At 38.2% G+C, this 17919-nt stretch overlaps 1 protein-coding gene across 11 annotated transcripts in view; it reads right to left on the reverse strand.

The window, feature by feature from the left end:
- The window catches only part of AGFG1 (ArfGAP with FG repeats 1), a 46450-nt gene that overhangs the window by 12831 nt on the left and 15700 nt on the right, over positions 1-17919 (reverse strand). For 10 of the 11 annotated variants that reach the window (XM_068200882.1, XM_068200886.1, XM_068200884.1 and 7 more), the window contains exons 2-5: positions 13431-13524; positions 2929-3044; positions 2230-2392; positions 1070-1226 (exon numbers count right to left, since the gene is read on the reverse strand). In XM_068200882.1, coding sequence (XP_068056983.1) covers positions 1070-1226; positions 2230-2392; positions 2929-3044; positions 13431-13524 — 530 coding nt within the window. Of the gene's footprint in view, positions 1-1069; positions 1227-2229; positions 2393-2928; positions 3045-13430; positions 13525-15756; positions 15822-17919 lie in introns of all 11 variants that reach the window. The other variant, XM_068200880.1, reaches the window with a different exon arrangement.

A 17919-nucleotide genomic window follows, 5' to 3' on the forward strand; every position in this document is an offset into this window, starting at 1 on the left:
TACAGCATTAGCCAGTCAGCACCAGTTCTCCCAGTTAAACACACCTCCAAAATCCTGATTAACATGAAACCTAATTTTAAGGATTTTACAGAACACACAGATTAACAATTGCTGTTGCAGTGTTACTGAATTCAGCCATTTAATTCACAACATTAATTTGGATAAATCCTTGTTATTTTGCTATGACACTTTATCTTGGCTGTTAACAGTTTCAGGACTGTTTTGCAAGAAATCTCTCTTATTCTGGGTGGCTTAGCAGCATCACAGTTTCTCTCAGAACAACTACATGAAAAGCCCATTCAGACCAGGCAGGCAAAGGTACTTTCCCACAACTACAAGGCAAACTAGCAAAAACAAACTTCAGTGACCACAGAATTGACTTTGTCTTTAGGATATACTTCTATGGCTCTTGGTCTCTGGCTGGAAAAAAAAAAACCTGAAGCTTCAATATATTTTACTGAAGTCATCCTCTAAGAATTCAAGGCCTATCCCCTTTCCTCAGTCAATACATATGCTCAAGGCTTGTTTAGCCTTCCTGAAACTACAGAATACTGCTCACATGAGCAGTACTCAGCTTTCAAACAGACACACACACAAAAGATGAGATCACTCTTTAAACTGGGCAAGCCTTAGTTTTTCCTTTGACAAATGAGCAGTTACTATCAATGCATTTGAACTCTTTTAAAGTCTCTGTATCTGCTTGCTTTTCATGAATGCTCTTCCTAATAATTTTCAGGAAGAAAATTGAAGGTCTAATATCAGCTTCTCCCAAAATTTTGTTACTCATCCTCTCACTCTCTCCCCCAAAGAACCTGAAGATTAGTAGTAGGCAGAAACAGTGTAATCATACATCCTAGAGAACAGCTACAGCAACCCTCACTTCCAAAAGCAGAATTGTCAGTCTTTATGTCTTCAACCTTTCTTTATAAAGACCTGAAAGAAACCTTGAGCAATACAACATTCCTAAGGCACAGAGATTACATGCACCTCATGAAGTTCAGTCAAAAGCCATCAAAATTAAAACTACATTTTATACAATTAAATGGGATACAGTGGTCCAAATACCTACCTGTATGACTATTGAAGTGTGCAAAATTAGCAAAATTTGCTGTAGCAGTTGACTGAGGAGGAGCAGCAGCAAAGATATCTGAGCCAAGGTCACTGAGGAGGTCAAATTGTTTCTTTTCTTGTTGCTGCTGTCCTTGAGATCGAACTACAACAGGAGACTACAAACAAGATTTCAATTAGCTAGTACAAAAAGGTGATATTTTACCAAACCGACATTTACAAAATATTAGCAGGCTAGACTAAGCTTACTTCCTTAACAAGACATTTATTCCTGAAGTTTAAGATGCTGTATGTAGGACACACCCTCCTCCTATAGTATGAGGAAGACAATTTATGCTACTTCTCTGGCTTTTTTTTAAAGGAACTCTGTTGCAGATTTACATGGTTTAATAGCACCCAGAAAAGTAAAGTAGTATATTATTAGCAACTTCAGGTTTTGTATTTGAAACTGTAAATACTGTACAAATACAAGAATAAAACTTAATTTTACAAGATGGAAAATAGTTATTCACTACAATCTGAAAAAATCTTTAGAATTCAGTATAAGGAGAGAAAAACTGAAGAATTTAATAGCAAGGCTTGAAGCTGCAATTTTCTACTGTTTGAGTTAAAAGAGGTCCATTCAAGAGTTGCCTGTATCCTGATGGCAGTTTCCAAACAAACTGTCTTCCTTCCAAAAGTCTAAGTACACAGTGTTGTTTGACTTTACAGCATACAGATGTCCCCCGAAAGCCACTTAAGAGAGTTTCAGAATGCATAGAAAGCCACAATAAATATGACATGCTTTCATCCACATATTCACTACTAATCTCACATTTAACAACATCAGTAATTTTCTTATTTTCAAAGAGAAAATGCAAAGATGGAAATATAACACATCAGGTCCAAACTTTACAGGCATTTATGCAAAAGACAATTAATCCTACCACACTGGAAAACTCTGCTTACTGAAAATAATAAAAATCAATTTGCTCAATAGAAACCAACTTAATTTAGTACCTGATCTGCAAACATGTATATACTTCAGTAAAATATACTACATACAGTGATCATTTTAGTTCCTACAGATCATAGCAGCTGCTATTGCAGGAATTTTTGTGCCACTGAAAGAGTAACAAGGACTGCAGAACGGTTCTGTGCTCCTCAGCAATCATTACTCACTTGGCTAGGTGTGCCCTTGTTTAAGTGCAGTGTGGGTGCAGCTTCTCCCAAGAGAGATTTGAGTGGCTTCACCTCAGGTGTGCTGCTTGTACTACTGGCAGAAGACCCCGATATGGATGCATGGACTGATGCCACCACCTTTGCTTGCTCTGGAGGAACATACCTACATGCAAGAAGAGAAATGGTTTTTACAAGTTTCACATGAGAAATTCTTAACTCTGAATTTGAGAACTGGCAGATCTCAGCTTTGCTACTGAAACTCCAGTCCTGCAATAGACTGTCAGTAGTTTGCAAAGTACCCATTCTTTAAATATGCCACTGATTTTTTTCTTTAAATGGACTAGAATTTAAAGTCATCAATATTTTTAGCACTTATTCAACACAAAACATGTCTTTCCCATACTAATAAATCGGATGGGAAATAATAGTCTGCAAAACTTTTACTTTATGCTGTTGTTGACATCCTCTTAAGCCATTTCTGTTCCATCAGTATGAACATTGAGAAACTTGTTTAGTTTGTCTTCTCTGATTCCTATAGGAGCTCTAAATAAAGTTCAGAAACCATTTCACTTTACAGAGCTGTGTAATCTAGTCTGAAGAGCACACTCAAAGAAGGAAAGGACAATCAAAATGATAGCAAACAGTGCATCTTCAATTCTCATTATAGGGGCAATCTTTATAATAGTAAAGGTATCTTACCATCTTTTCTTTTCATATTTTTCCTGTAGAAATTCCTTTACTTTCTGTGGATCCCTGAAGTCTGGAATTGCTGATGATCTATCATCAAATAGGCCTAGCCAAATCTGTTTGCACACCTTAACAAAAAAAAAAAACCCACAACAAAACAGATTAATCAGAGAAAATACCTTAATTCAAAACCTATTTAAGTTTACTATTGTTAATACATTAAACCATTAAAGTGTGGGGCTGCATAATTTATATTCCAGACTGAGCTGCTGTAACAACTGACCAGTGCACCATGTACCAGTCTAAATACCTAAAGTTGCCTGTCACAGCAGGGCAAGCAGATCCCAGCATCCAATTTCACCATCCAACACTCCTTTTACAAAATATTTGTAGAATGTGCTTATGAAATGCAAAGCACCTGATTTCTACTTGCAATCTTTAAGATTCTTCTCCTTCACCTAATTCTACACATTCCCTTACCGTACTTCAGGGCTTAAACTGTTTCAACAGATTCCATGTGCCCCAAGCCTCAAATGGTAGATTTTAAAGAATCCAAGGTTCAGTATTTATACTTTTAATTACTATTTGAGTACAAGAACCGTTTTTCCAACAGCCTTTGTTACCGTGATGCAGTTTCTACAATACCACATACATCTGAGTGATGGTATGAGATAAGGGGTAAAAATACTCTTGCTCCAATTTAATTTTCTAATTGTAGTTGTGAATGAGCAAAAGTTGAACCACTTGCAAAATTCTCAGTATGTTCAAGCTTCAATTCCTGCGCAAAACAAGAGGAAAGGTATTCTCAAAATGAAACAAGATGTAGGAGTTTTAGCTTGAAATGGTTTAAGCCCTTCAGACTATTCTGCAAGTAACCTGAATATGCACCCAAACAATCACACCAAACATTAGCTGCCCTCAAAAATCGCAGAGCCCTTTTAGAATAGGTTTCTTCCAGAGAAGGAGAGTCAAAAAAGTTTTATTTTTATGTTGCATACCTTTTCTTCCCACACCCTTTTTGAAATAGCCCTGACCATCCCTCCTACCTGCCTACTACAAACATGCCCTCTATCCCTGCAAGTGTCAGGTTTTCAACATCGTCCCCAGTGACCTTCAGGCTCTAACAACCAGGAGCTGCAAAACTGATTGCTCTGAAAGTTGGAAGATCAAGGTAGAAGCTGTGATACTCCCACTTCAACATCTTCCCCAAACTACTTGGCAAACATGATAAATCTTCTAGATAATTTCAAAGATTGCTCAGCATTAGAGATTAGGCAGACATCCTAACTACATATTTCATATTTGATGTTTCAGTTCTAAATAGCCCGATTGCATATTCAACACCTTACAGTCCTTAATTACCAATATTATCATCATCTACTGGACAGAGACAAACAACAACAGGAAACAGATCTAATGATCAAAAGATTTTTAAATGAGTATTTATATAGCTAATTTAGAGCTAAGATCAGTAGCTCCTACCTCAAATCAACTCAGCAATTCTGCATTCCTTCTGCAATTTTACTCCACAACAGGGTCAAGTTCAACACACTGATTTGAGTTCTCAAAATTTAACAGTCACTTACAGTATAGTAATAGATAAAATGAAACTTAATATATTTGTTTAATATGTCTTCATACAAACTTAGAAAACAAACTTAGTCAAAAAAGTCACAAGTCTGTCCTAAAGTAAAAGCTAATATCAATAATCACTGTTTTAACAGCACCAATCTTTCACTACTTTTTGGTGACAAAACACACAAAGTCAAAATATTTATGTGTGTAGCTTTAAACTTGCAGTGAATAGCCTGAAGTGAGCCAGCAGTAGTATTTCCATACTTAGATTTGTGAGTATAACTATACAAGCAGTAGTCATATGATTGCTAAGAGGAAGAGAAGTCCTGCTTGTGGCTTTTTACAGAATCTCTAGCAGCAGGAGTTGGTGGTGTTCAAATCTACACAGTCCCTTCTCAACCCCAACTTCAATATTGGAAAGAACATCAGGAAACACTGAAGAAAAGAAAAATTGTGCTTGATTTCAGACAAGCAGAAAGACAAATGTTACAACAGTCCCTACTTGATTCTGCACCCAGCATTGTAACACTTGGGGTTCTACCATGATAATCAGTTTGCATCCAGCCTGAGATGTGCTGGCAAGTGACACAGGAGGGCTCCTTCCCCACCCACACCACCCCATCCAATTACTTCTTTTCCTGCCACCCAAAACAAGTCAGATCAAAGAAACTCATCACAATTACCATGTCACTGCTACAATTGAAACCTGGAGATCATCAACTCACAGTAACAAACCACAACCCAGTTTTTCATTTTTCTCCCCCCAGTTCTCTGCTTCATCTTACCCCTGAAGTGCCTAAGCATTTGGAGTGAGAGGGGAAGAAAACAAAACAAAAAACCTTCAAAACAAACAAACGAAAACCCCCAACAACAAACAATCCAAACCAAACAACGACCACAGCTCCGTGACAATGTCTCAGGCCATTGTGACCACTACAGATGATCTCTGTGAGGACTCACAAAACAAGGTACTGTGTGACTTCAGATCATTACCAGCTACAGAACTATAGTAGATACAATTATATGAATATGCAAACAGGAACGGAGGAGGACTGTGCTGAACAAACACCTGTTCGTTTAAAATGATGCAAGCTTCTTAAAGGCATCAGCTCTTGCCATTGCATTGCAATTTTTGCAAACCTTCAGAAAACACGCTTCCAAAAGTGTTTCCTGGAGCAACTAATTCATTCTAAATACCTAACCACAAAAGGAAGTAACAAGTGAAATATGCCTTAAGTCACTTCTGTAATTAATTTAAACAAACTGCCAGGCACTCTGTGTTCTTCTGTTGCTGGCAGCACAGAGAACAGTTTTACTAAATAGGCAACCAATTTTACTACCAGTTTTACTAATGGACAACCACAAAGCCAAAGAACCTACCTGGACACACACACATTCAGCAAGACAATCCCATTGTACTAGAGTCTGACTGGGGGACCTGTACAAACAGTGTAAAACATTTACCACACCAAATGCAAATTAAATTTCACCTAAGTTTCTTTACCTAAAGAGTTATCAGAGGAAGTACAATTTCTTAAAAGTTCTTAAAATTGACAAGTCTTAAGCCAAAACCAGACACCCACAGTAGATAAGAGTAGTTTGGATTTGGATTGTGGGAATGATGGAAAGGAACCATAAGACTGTAAGTGGGTGACATGACTGGAAAATGAAGGGTAAATCACATCCTCATAAGGGCATTTCAGACCATGCTTATGCCAGAAAAGGCTGTTCTGTCTTCCTACTACAGCTGGGCTTGATGATCTTAAAGGTTTTTTCCAACCTACACAATTCTGACTTAAGTCCTTTAGAAAAGCATATTTTATGAGGTTTTAGAACCACACAAGAAACCATGGAAAGGCTCATATTTCTGTCTGAAGTAGCACACAATGCTTTGAACATCAGCAGCCATTCCAAGCAAGCATTCAGAGCCCAATAAAAGGCCCGTTGTCTTCCCTTGTTTGCTGGTGACCTGTGTGCTCTGTCTAGCTATACTTCTGCTACCATCATCTGACTTGACAGGGATCCACAACACTGCATTGATTATGCTTCAAGTGAACCACAAAACAATTTTCAGCCATCTAAAAAACACAAATGGCAGAGAGCTGAGCAATACCATGGGATGAAATCAAACTTGAAAAATAAAATTTAAAAAATACTGTTGTCAGAGACAGAACTCACATCATGTACTTGTGTTTTCTTGAAGTAGTTATCTGTCCATAGTCATTTTAATGTAAGTCACCAACAGTCCTGAATCTTGTGCAAAGAAAGAAGTTTGCTGTGAGAAATTTTTATTTTTGCTTTATTTTTATTGATATTTATCACATTTTTTGTTTCAAAGCTGTTCAAAAGTTACTCTTGTGATAAATATCAGGGAAACTTATGCCATACAACTTGCTGTTTGTGGTGGGGGAAGATTACTCAGCATTTATACCTTTGGTACCCTGATTACTCCCCACTAATTCACTATCTGAATTGGACAGATACCAAAAGATTCATTACTACAACAACAACAACAAAATAGCACAAGTATAGAAAGATCAGACTGGTAACTTTAGTTGCCAAAACTTCATCATAAGCTTCAGTGCTATGTTCTGTCTGGCCCAACAGCTGCCCAGGCAGGACACCTGAACTGCACAGTTACTCCCACAGTTATTCAGCAGTTATCCACAGCATGTGCTGACTCTTGCAGGGCATTACTTGCAGGACATGGAAGCAGGGAGGAACTGCAAAAAGGCTTTAAAGGAAATGTAAACCTGCACAAACCCAAGCCTTAAGCAAGCAGTTGTTCTACTAAACACAGTTTTCTTCTTATTTAATACAAATACACTATCTGAAAAAAAAAAATCAAAGGAAGTAATTGTTCTCAATTTTTTATTATTTTGAAAACACATGTTTTGAGAAATTTGAATTTGATATCCCAAGGAGCATGTATTTCAAGCCACCCCTCTAACAGCTCCATATATAAATCACACTTGCAGAGCTCATTCAGAAAATGCTACTGCTCAAGTTGTATGACACATCTTCAGCCCCATTTTAACAGAATTACTCATTCCTTTGCTTTTACATATAACATATGAGGCATCATCCCAACTTACCACACAATTACACAACACCACTATTAAGGCATTGGGCCTAAAAATTCTATGGCTTTCTGAAATCCTTCTACATTGCACCATCTCCTTGGGAATACTCTGGTTCAGCCATTTAATATTAATATTGTTCTTTCTGCAACAGCAGCACCAATAAGCCTGTGCCTGAAAGCTCTGTTTATTTGCTGAAAGCTTTGCTATACCCCTGCTTTTGATAACCACAGCTCTATCAAACAAAATGCTCTGCTTAGAGAAGAGCCTGACAAGCTGGAGCCAAGAGTAAACATTCAAGTTATGTGGAAGCACCTAGAAACAGTGGAACATATCCAACAATCCACAATCACTGTCCACTGTCCCTGAAAAGTATAATTAGTCCATGTCCCACTGGCTCACCAACGGAGCAGAGAAAAAAAAGGAGAGCATTGAAGTCAGAATGACTAAGCGTATGCAGCATTTGAAAGTTCACTTCTGTTGAAGGCTACACAGAAGCAATGCTTTGAAGTTTTGCCCCTACTACACTCTGGGGGCTGCAAAAATCAAGACAAAGCAAAGTTTTACCTTGTCAGATAACAGTAAGTAGATTACAAGACTCAGCAGTTGTTTTCATGGAATTTAAAAGTTCATGAGAATCCCTTTGCAACCGCTTTGGGAAAGATATTACCTGTCCTCTGCCAACAAGCTCCAGTCCTGCAAGGAATGTCATTGGACACTTGGCAACCAGATACTGGGACGTTCAGAATTAGATCAGCAAGTGCAGCGTGAAGTAAAGAGGGAAAGAATCACAACCAGCATCAACCTACTCACCCTGACCTAGATAAAAACCCAGGAGGGTAGCAAGGCAGAAACTGTGAGTTGCCGTAACTTAAATATATCATTGAAAGGAGAAATTGGGCCAAGTGCATATTGTATGTTATAATAAAGCCTTTACCTATATTTCTCTTCATACCATTGGTTTCCCTGAATCTGCACTCAACAGCTATTCATCTGAGGGAGAACTGTTTTTCCCAGAGTAATTATATTTACCATACATTAGGTTTTCCATGCATTATTTACAATTTTAGTCCTACACTTTGAGAAATTACCTTTGTTTTCAGTTTAGACAGAAAGCAACAAAGAACACATCCCATTCGATGCTCATCTGGCACACCACAAAACAAAGTTAATCAGAAAGGTTTCTGGTTTAAAACCCAGCTTCCAGTAACATTTCATGCTCTCAGGAGTTCCAAGTAGGACTCAAAGACTAAAAGAAAAATACATGTACCTGTTTTCCACAAAAGCGTAGCTTTTGTTTTGCTTTATATTTGTTCACATGTTTTGGGGTTTTTTTCCTGTGTGTTTTTAGAGTTGGGCAAGTGGGAAAGAACAGGCCTACTAAAAAAACTGCTAATTAAGAAAAGAATCAGCATTATCCATTAAATTTTGCAGAAACACTGAGAATCTGAGACTTCAGTTATTTCTATTCCAGTGCTACGTATTTCAACTACCAAATAAACTTTGCCATGCCATAACTATGTCACTGATAGAGATCTCCAGTGTGCGGGGGAAGGCGGATATAGGAGAGACAAAGGCCTTCTGCTTACACAACACAAACTCCTATTAGCATAGTTGTGCTGGTTAGGAAGAATAAAAATTCAGCCAGGCCAGTAAAGTTAAGTTCTTGCTCATTAAGCCTCCTGCTCTTGTATGTGGTGAAGGCAGCAAGGCAAGGAAAAGCTCTCACAGGACACATCCTTGTGTTGATAGAAGCTGCACTTCAACCTAGGAAAAAGCACACTACTTGGCCTACAACACTTCTGGAGACCCAGACATACCACTGCATAGGAAGATTACACATGTCAGTCTAGTTTAAAAAGCTCTAACAAGATAATGCCTTTCAGAAGGCTGGTAAATGCCAAATTAGATTTCTTCTTCTCCCCCTCCCTGCCAATAAAATATCCTCAATTATGCACCAAATGTAATGCTGGCAGTGCAAAGAACTGCACATTACCACACAACAAAACTATGTTCCAAAACATAACACCCTACAGGAAGAAAGACTTGGAAACGGTTTCTTTATGTAAGCAAGTTATAGCTTTGTTTAGTAATCCTGCACTTCTGATGTCAATATTATTCATTAATCTCTGTAGGTTAAAAGAATTTTATATTGCCAGAGTACTGATTTCAAAGGCAGTTTGGGTCCAGAAGTTATAGTGGTTTCATAAGCAGAGTGAAGCCAGAAAATCCCGCTAACAAAGACATTGTTCTACACGCAATCAGCTCATGTATCTCTGTATCGTATTAGCAGAACCAGCAATGCACTCCAAGGACACCTGACAGCACAGCTCGTGCTGTCAGCACTCATCAGCTCCAGCTTGGGACTGCTCCTTCCACTCTGGGGTTTCCGGGCCACATTGGGAGATCCTAGGGAAGCATTCTGCTCTGGCCTAACACCAGTTCTGAACCAGACTCAGATTGCTGCCAGTTCTGCAAGAGTGCAGGAAACAGGGACTTGCACAGGTGCTATTGAGAGTCAGGAAAACTGGCACCAAACCAAAATTCAGCACTATTAAAATAACTCCAAGCAGCTGAGCGTAACTTCATGTATTCTATTCATTAGCTCAGGTAAACATGGTCCTTGACCCTGAGTAACAGAGATTTTCTAAATACAAGACCATCAAGATCTTTTTCTTCAACCACATGCATATTAGAATGGGTTATCTGGAAGGATTATAAAATGCCATTTTTCAAAAGGGTAGGAGAAAACTTAACTCTGTAACTTTTGCCTCATATACTATTCTTCATCTTAGGGGAAAAGTTTCTGAATAAATTTTCACAGCTATAATGGCAACAGGAGATTAGCACCACCTCCACTTTCTTCAAATAGGGAGTTCACTTCCTACTACCACTGTACAACTGAATCAGAGGCCAAATCAGCACTAGCATCATTTGAGGATGAGTATTCCAACAGACACATCTCCATATTACTCTCTCCTCGTTATTCGTAATGAGAAAATGTGAAAATACCTCACACTGCTCTTCATGAAGACAGCAAGGAGACAAAAAACCCTACCCAGTGAGTCAGAACTGCCTTTATCCTTTAAAAGGACTTCAGAAGGCACTTGAGGAATGTCAGCTGGAAGATGCCTCCATTCCCACTGCAGTGACCTAATCCCAACATTAGCAAAACTGGAGACTAGTCAGCTGTTTATACCTCCAGATGAGTAAGCAACACCAAAATATAGGTGCTTCTAATACAGTATAAGGATTTAAAATACTCTTTGAAGCAGTAAAAACTCATTTAAAATAATGTTCAAGCTACCTGTGCCAGAAAGACATTTCTTAGAATGTGTATATTTGGGGAAGAAGATGGTGTCTCACCTAAAAGCTGCTCTGAATAATCTCTCCCTGAAGCAGTTGCTTTGTAGAAACCTTTCAGTAACTGAATGTTTTACCCACGTGTGCCACAAAGAGGGTCATTTACAACAACTGGGGAAAAGTTGGTATTTTAAATATCATTAAGTGTTTTGGTTTTTTTTCTTTGTTTGGTTAGAGTGGTTGAGTTTTTTAGAGGACTTCAACCTCATACCATACACTGACCTTATAAATACCCTTTGAATGAGAGTGGAAAACTACTTCCTCTAACAACAACTCAGCACCTTAACTACTTTATCTCATGGAAGTTTTCTTGCTATTTTACTTTGTATTCAGAACAAGATCCCTATTGTACAACCACAACCTACTCATTTGGAAGCAAGAAAGGTTATCACAGAGACCTTGGCCATGTTGGAGAAAGACTAGAACAAGAATGTTGGAATGAAAGTATTTTAGAAGTTACAGAAAAATGGAAGTTAAACATGATAGATTGCCAAAAAAGTTGAGCTTCTTTTTATATGTATCGCTGTACAATTGTTTTAATTGTTGATATTACAACATTGGACAATTCCATGTTTAAAAGCCTTATTTTAGGCAATTTCCTTTCTTCCTATACACAAAAGAGCCTCCTATGCTGAAGAGTAAGCTAAGCAAAAAAATGTTTTTTGTGAGGTCAGATGAATTTCTTCTGTCCAATACATTATCTTATCTGCAGATATGTATTCCAAAGTCCAATACCAGCAAGAGAAAACAAAATGCCTATTTAACTACTGCAACATAAAGTACAACAACATGTTTAACTAGGTTTTAAACTTCTAACAGTGTTTAAAACAATAATCATTTCTGTTCAATATTTGAGCACTCCTTAAATGTACCATCGGCACTTTCAAGTGTCTATTCAGTTCTACTTAAGAATTAAAGCAATAATCAATAACCTAAAACTAAACTCAGAAGGACATCTTTTTTTATGAGGTAGCTCATTTAAATCATTGCAATTCTCTAACTAGAGTACTGCAAGTGCAAAGACCTCTGCTTTTGAAACAGAATAGCACTGCAGAGGTCTGTGAATTTTTTTAATGTCAATAATAAATTATGTATCAACTAAATCATTATGATTAGCAGACTAGTCATGGCTATAATGAGAAGGACAACCACACTAATCAGTTGAGAAGGGATCACTTAAGGTTCCAGATCAGTGAAAACAAGCTCATAGCACTCTCTAGACATAGCAAGTTTAGTAAAAAATGAAGTTAAAACAAATACAGGGTCGGAGCTACAAACGCATGCTTTTTGTATGTGCAAAAAGCAAAAGCTGGAGTTTACAATCTAATAGTATGGAAAGAGCCTCCAACACACTCTATGTGAATTCGCAGAAGATTCTTTATTAAATTTCCCTATGCAAAATGTCAGTAATACTAACTTTTACACTAACATACGCTTTATACATAAGCACACACATAAGCAATGCTCTACAGTTTTAGAAAACCCAACCAACCTAAGCCATCAAGAGTGTTTTATAAAGTCTGGGAGAGTTCAGGCCTTGTTCTAGCTCTGTCTAAAGGAATCAGCTACTAACAGTCATTTCAACAAATAACACATGTTTACCAGGGCAGAAAAAGAAATTACTACTTCTGTTTTCATTCTTCAACCTGACAGTTATGAATGGACCAACTTTAAGAAAGTTAAGTATCAGCATTTTACTGAATGATGGGATTTATCCCCACAAAGCTTCACAAAAGCACACTTATAAAACACACTCTAGCCTACAATCAATAGTTCTACTAAACAGGGTGCAGATGCAATCAATGTGAAACAGAACCTTATCTAGTTTGAACAGAGGCAAAATCTGCCTCTAAAATCCTTAAGGCTACAGCATGTTATTAGAACACAAACTTCACCCTCAAATTGAAGTCAGCAATAGTTACATCCAGGGCTTAAGAGCTCCACGTATTCCCACTGAGCCAATCCAACATTTACCTCAGATTTTTTCTTCTATTAAAAGGAACAAAATGTCAGTATGCTAGAACTTGTCCTCTTCAAAGCTGCCACTAACTACTCACTAGATAACAATTTCTCCCTTTCCTTCCTCTGTCCAAGAACATTCAATATGGGTATACTTTAACACACATATGCAAATATATGGATATATTTTATTAAGTATTTAAATTATTATTAATTATAAATTGATAATTAATTTTATTATTATATTAATTATTAAAACTACTAGAAGACTTTCTGACACCAAGTGTGAAGAAATACAACTACAAGCGATACATTTGTATTTATTTTTGGCACTCTACACTCTTTCAGGAAATACTGCTGCAGTCAGTTTCAAGTTCTGAGCTTATAGGAAAAAAATGATGGCTGCATACTGCCTTATGCAAAATCAAAAGAAAACCCAATTCAGAAATACTGATCATATAAATCTGGACTTTATGTAGTGTTTTCAACTTTAATACTAAAGTGCCAAACTCACTTTATTCTCCAAGTAATACTTACTTCATTTCCATGTTTCTGCAGAAATTCTATTTCCTGTTGTGTGAATGTAGTCATTGAAATCGACTTCACTCTATGGGGTGGATTCAAGCCCCGCCTGAAAGAAGCAAGAGGTATTCAGCATTTGGGAAATTTGTCATCATACAATCACGTTTAACACTACAGCTGGAAGTCAGTCAGTTCTAAAATCAGGAGCAATCTCTCTCTAAAGCACACTCATTCTTTGTACTGCCATACAACTTAAGGCTGCGTAAGCTCTTCTCAAAGTAACACTCAGTATACAAAGCTGAATAGCAGAACTTCAGGGGAGGCCAATATTCACAAGCGCTCATGCAAAGTCACTCAGGCACCTTCTATGCAAATTTAAGAAAAGAAAATTAGACTTTTTTAAAAATCCTAATCTGCTTCACCCTTGCCTCTACCTTTCATCTCTCACTCTTGGGTTTCTTGGTTGTAGCTTCGTTTCCCTCCAACTCCTTCCTCACTTTTATCTCTTATTACAACTTCTACACAGTAACTAGATTTCTTCAAGCTAAACTGCCCAGCTCAGTATTTCTGTCTTGCTTTAACCTACATTTCCTGTTTCCTCACAGCATCTTTTTATAGTTTACTTTTTGCCCCTGCACAGGGCTTACTCCTCTTCCAGAACACTACAGAAGTAACCACAACAAAAGCAAAAAGACACTGGTTTCAGTGTGCTCTCAAATGAGAGATACCATTGCTAATGCCACAGCTCCAAAGGTGAGCAGCTCTGCCTTAAGCCCAGATTGGCACCACTCCCACACCCATGCCAGGCTGCTGCAGCAGGGCCAGCAGAACACCAGGCATTTGTGCTGCCACAGCCTGACATTGTCAAACCCAGTTCAGTCACAGCCTGCAAGCTCAGAGAGAAAATGTGCTGAGCAACAGCACCAGGGTAAGAAAAAGCTTGCTTTCTTTTCCAACTCCTTTAAATACATGCTAATTACTGCTTTTGCCCAGAACTGCTTCCAGTCAAACCCAATCTGTGCTTTGCCCAATGGATGCAAGAATGTCCCATCCCACATGTGCCAAGCAGTGGAGACACCCAGAAATACCAGGGGCCAGTTTAACACTCAGGTTCATCAGGCCTGGATTTCTGAAATACCATCTTAAAAAGCAACTAATATACACTAACCATGAGATATCAAAGCACACAAAAAGCTTTCCAGGGATGTAATATATGCCTAACAAATAGCTAAGAAAATCAACTGATAGCTGTATTGCCTGTATTGGTCCCTCCACTTTTAATTCTAAATTTGGTTCAGACTGCTTTTTAGAATAAAACTAAAACTAACAACACTGACATCTAATTTAGGACAGCCAGTGGTTTTCTTTAAACTCCACGATTATCCCAAGAATATTAACTATAAATTAAATTGTTACCCATCAGAACAGCCTATGACAAAAATCAGCACTAACACTAATACAATATTCAACTTTGGCAGACAAATTTTAGCACTTCAAGCTTTCCAAGTAAGTCTAATGGGAAAAATACTGTTGTACATTTAGCTGGAAATTCACCTTCACATCTAAATTCAAGTGTACCCGTAAGACAATTTTGATCCTGTGTTAAAGAACTCCACATTTTTAATAAGAAGTTGAATATGGGTTAGAACACAAAGCAGTAACATTTTAATAAAAGCTAACAATTTAACATCTTTCATCTAGCTGTATCATCTACATCACAAATAAATTACATTTATTAAAATACTATAGTATTATCTAAGATTTTTTTAAAGTAAGTACTCATATTAAGATGATGTAATTTAAAAGAAACCTGTAGGAGTTCTATGCAGTTAAAATTCATTGTTTCAGAGCTGGTGCTAGGATTAGGTTTTGCTTATTTTTGGTTTTTAAAAGAAACACCTTCGCAGTCTGTGCATGCAAGTAATTGCATTTCACTAAATGGCACTTGTAGCATCACATATTGAGTGACAGCATAGAAACAAAATTGGCATCCACCTGGCATTTCACATAGATCTGCTCCATCAAATGTTATATGACAATTACTGTCCCCTGCTTTTACAGTAAGTATAAAAGCAGTTCTGTCTGCCTTAGTCTGTTCAATTTACTCTCCTCCTAGTAATTACAATAGCAGCACAATTAGGTAGTTGTAAACTATTTAATGACTGTTTAGAAGCCAGAGCTATTCACTAACACATACACATGTTTCTCAGCACAGGCAGTACATCTCAACTTTCCCACCAGCTCTTGCTGGAAATTCCTTTTTGCAGTAAGTACAGTTTAAGTGCTCTGTTGTACCTGTGTTTGCAATTTCAAGGCACTGCACAAGTTCTTTAAGACTTACCTACTCCACACTGATCTACCAGGGCTCTTCAGAGCATTTACAGCAGCAAACACTGCTATCTTCAAGTATCTTCAGCTCTATTAAATAGCAATATTAAATGTGGTTGAGGCCTAGATAAGATTTTGTTAAATCTCACCAGAGACTTCCTTCATGCCTCTCTCTCCAGTGAAGAGTTCAGACATATAAGGTTTCCTGATATACACACTATATCCACATGGGATAAGAGGAATTCACATTTCTCTTACACCATCCTGCTAAAAGAAGGAAGACATCCCCCCTAAAGATCAGATCACCACACAGAGGTGTCAGATGTCTGGCAGGATGAAAGAGAGCACAGCACCCCGTCAGTGGTCCAGGAGTACTGGAAATTCTGAACGAAACTTTAACAGCCATAATCTAAAGTAAATTATAAAGCTGCAATACTGTACATTCATGTATTTATGCCCATTGAATATGGCAAAGGATGCAGGGAACCTATGTAAAGCTTCCTCTTATGCTAAAGCAGCCTAAGAAGTCAGCCCCAGAACAAGGAATTCAAGACAAGAAGCTGAGCACAAACACAGCCCAAGCATTATCTTCCTTAGATAAATTACTTTGGTTCTACCATTAGAACAGCAAACTCTCTATTTTTTATGATTTCTAATTAACATCCATGAATTGCGTGTAATTTCCCTAAAACAGAGCAGTTGTGCAATTTTTGAAACAGGATTCAAGGGCCAAGCCTTCTTTACCTACAGAGACTATTTAATGACCCAAATGATTCACAAACACCTCATCTACATATGGGGGAAGCATATTGGTAGACAGCCAACTACAATTATCACTTATGAGGAATTAACAAATCTCCTTTTTCATAGGAAAAATGTTTCTTTCCTGGTATTTGACAAGTGTTTCACACAGTTCTAATGCTTTACAGTATTCCCTATTTAACAGGGGACAGAATGGATTACAGTCCCTTAGTGCAAATTATCCATGCCTAAATTTAAATTGACCCTGAAGAAGTATTTGCAACCTGCCCCTGTGCAGCAGTACTAGTTCCTCCCTTCCCTAGAACAGAGCTCCTGGGGAAGGCAGCAACCAAGCGCTACCTCAGCACTTAAACCAGACTGCAGCTCTCTCCTCCCAAGAGGCCCTGAGGAAGGATGACAGAGTAAGACAATTCTGCCATCTGCACTTATCCAGCACACCAGAGCTAGAACATCCCACACAGAGATCCCACTCATCACTGCCAACTTCTTCACGCTCAGCAACGATTATTTCTGTGGAAGAGCACTGTGACCAGAGATTCCAGCCCAGAGAGTCTCCTCCTCTGACCCTCACTGAGTCACAGCTTAGCGTAGGGGCAGCTTCAGAGAACATGAGACCTCTGTTCTCCAGAGGGCATTGTTAAACTGGTGCACTCACAAACAAAGGAAGCTTTAAGGCCACTGACACAGGATTCTGCAGTCTGGCAGTTGAAACATTAAACATTCAAAACACAGTCAACAAGCAGTGGATATTTGTTTCTAACATAATTTAGCAGCAAATTATAGTTGAACTTGTGATTGTTGGCAGAGCAGCTGACTGCAAAGGCTAGGGCTGGGAGGGGAGCAAAATGTGAAGAGTGAGCTCTGGCAGAACAGAGGGACCCTTTCCTGGGAGGAATGGTGGGCAGACTGCTGCTCAACACTGCTAATGTTCTCTGGATCAGATTTTAACACCATCTCGAACCTGCCAGCAAAATCTGATCCCCTAAAATGCAGGAAGTTAATGAGGCAAGTCAAATACCGAGCCATCACAGAGCACCCCACACACCCAGATGTCCAGAAACAAGCACCAAAAAACCCAGTGTCACAGCATTCATTATTATTTCTGTGCTACTGTAATTAGCAAAAAGGAATATAAGCAGCACTGGCCATTCCTGATACTTGTAGAGCTCCCTGGAGACCCTCCGCCATCTCACAGGCTCATTTATTTTTAATAGCAGACGACTCATACACACATTTTGAAGCAGAGTTAAGGTTAATTTAGGTTTTTTCTTAAAAAATAGCCAAACATTCTTTCTGAACTGCATAGTGTTCACTGTGGTATAGACACATTTCCTTTGCTCTCCTGCCTTGAAACAAGAAATATAGTAACACATAAAATATCCTTAAATATATATATATACACACACAGAGACCC

This window comes from Anomalospiza imberbis, chromosome 10 (assembly GCF_031753505.1).
Source record: "Anomalospiza imberbis isolate Cuckoo-Finch-1a 21T00152 chromosome 10, ASM3175350v1, whole genome shotgun sequence".
In the NCBI taxonomy this organism is placed as follows: Eukaryota; Metazoa; Chordata; class Aves; order Passeriformes; family Viduidae; genus Anomalospiza; species Anomalospiza imberbis.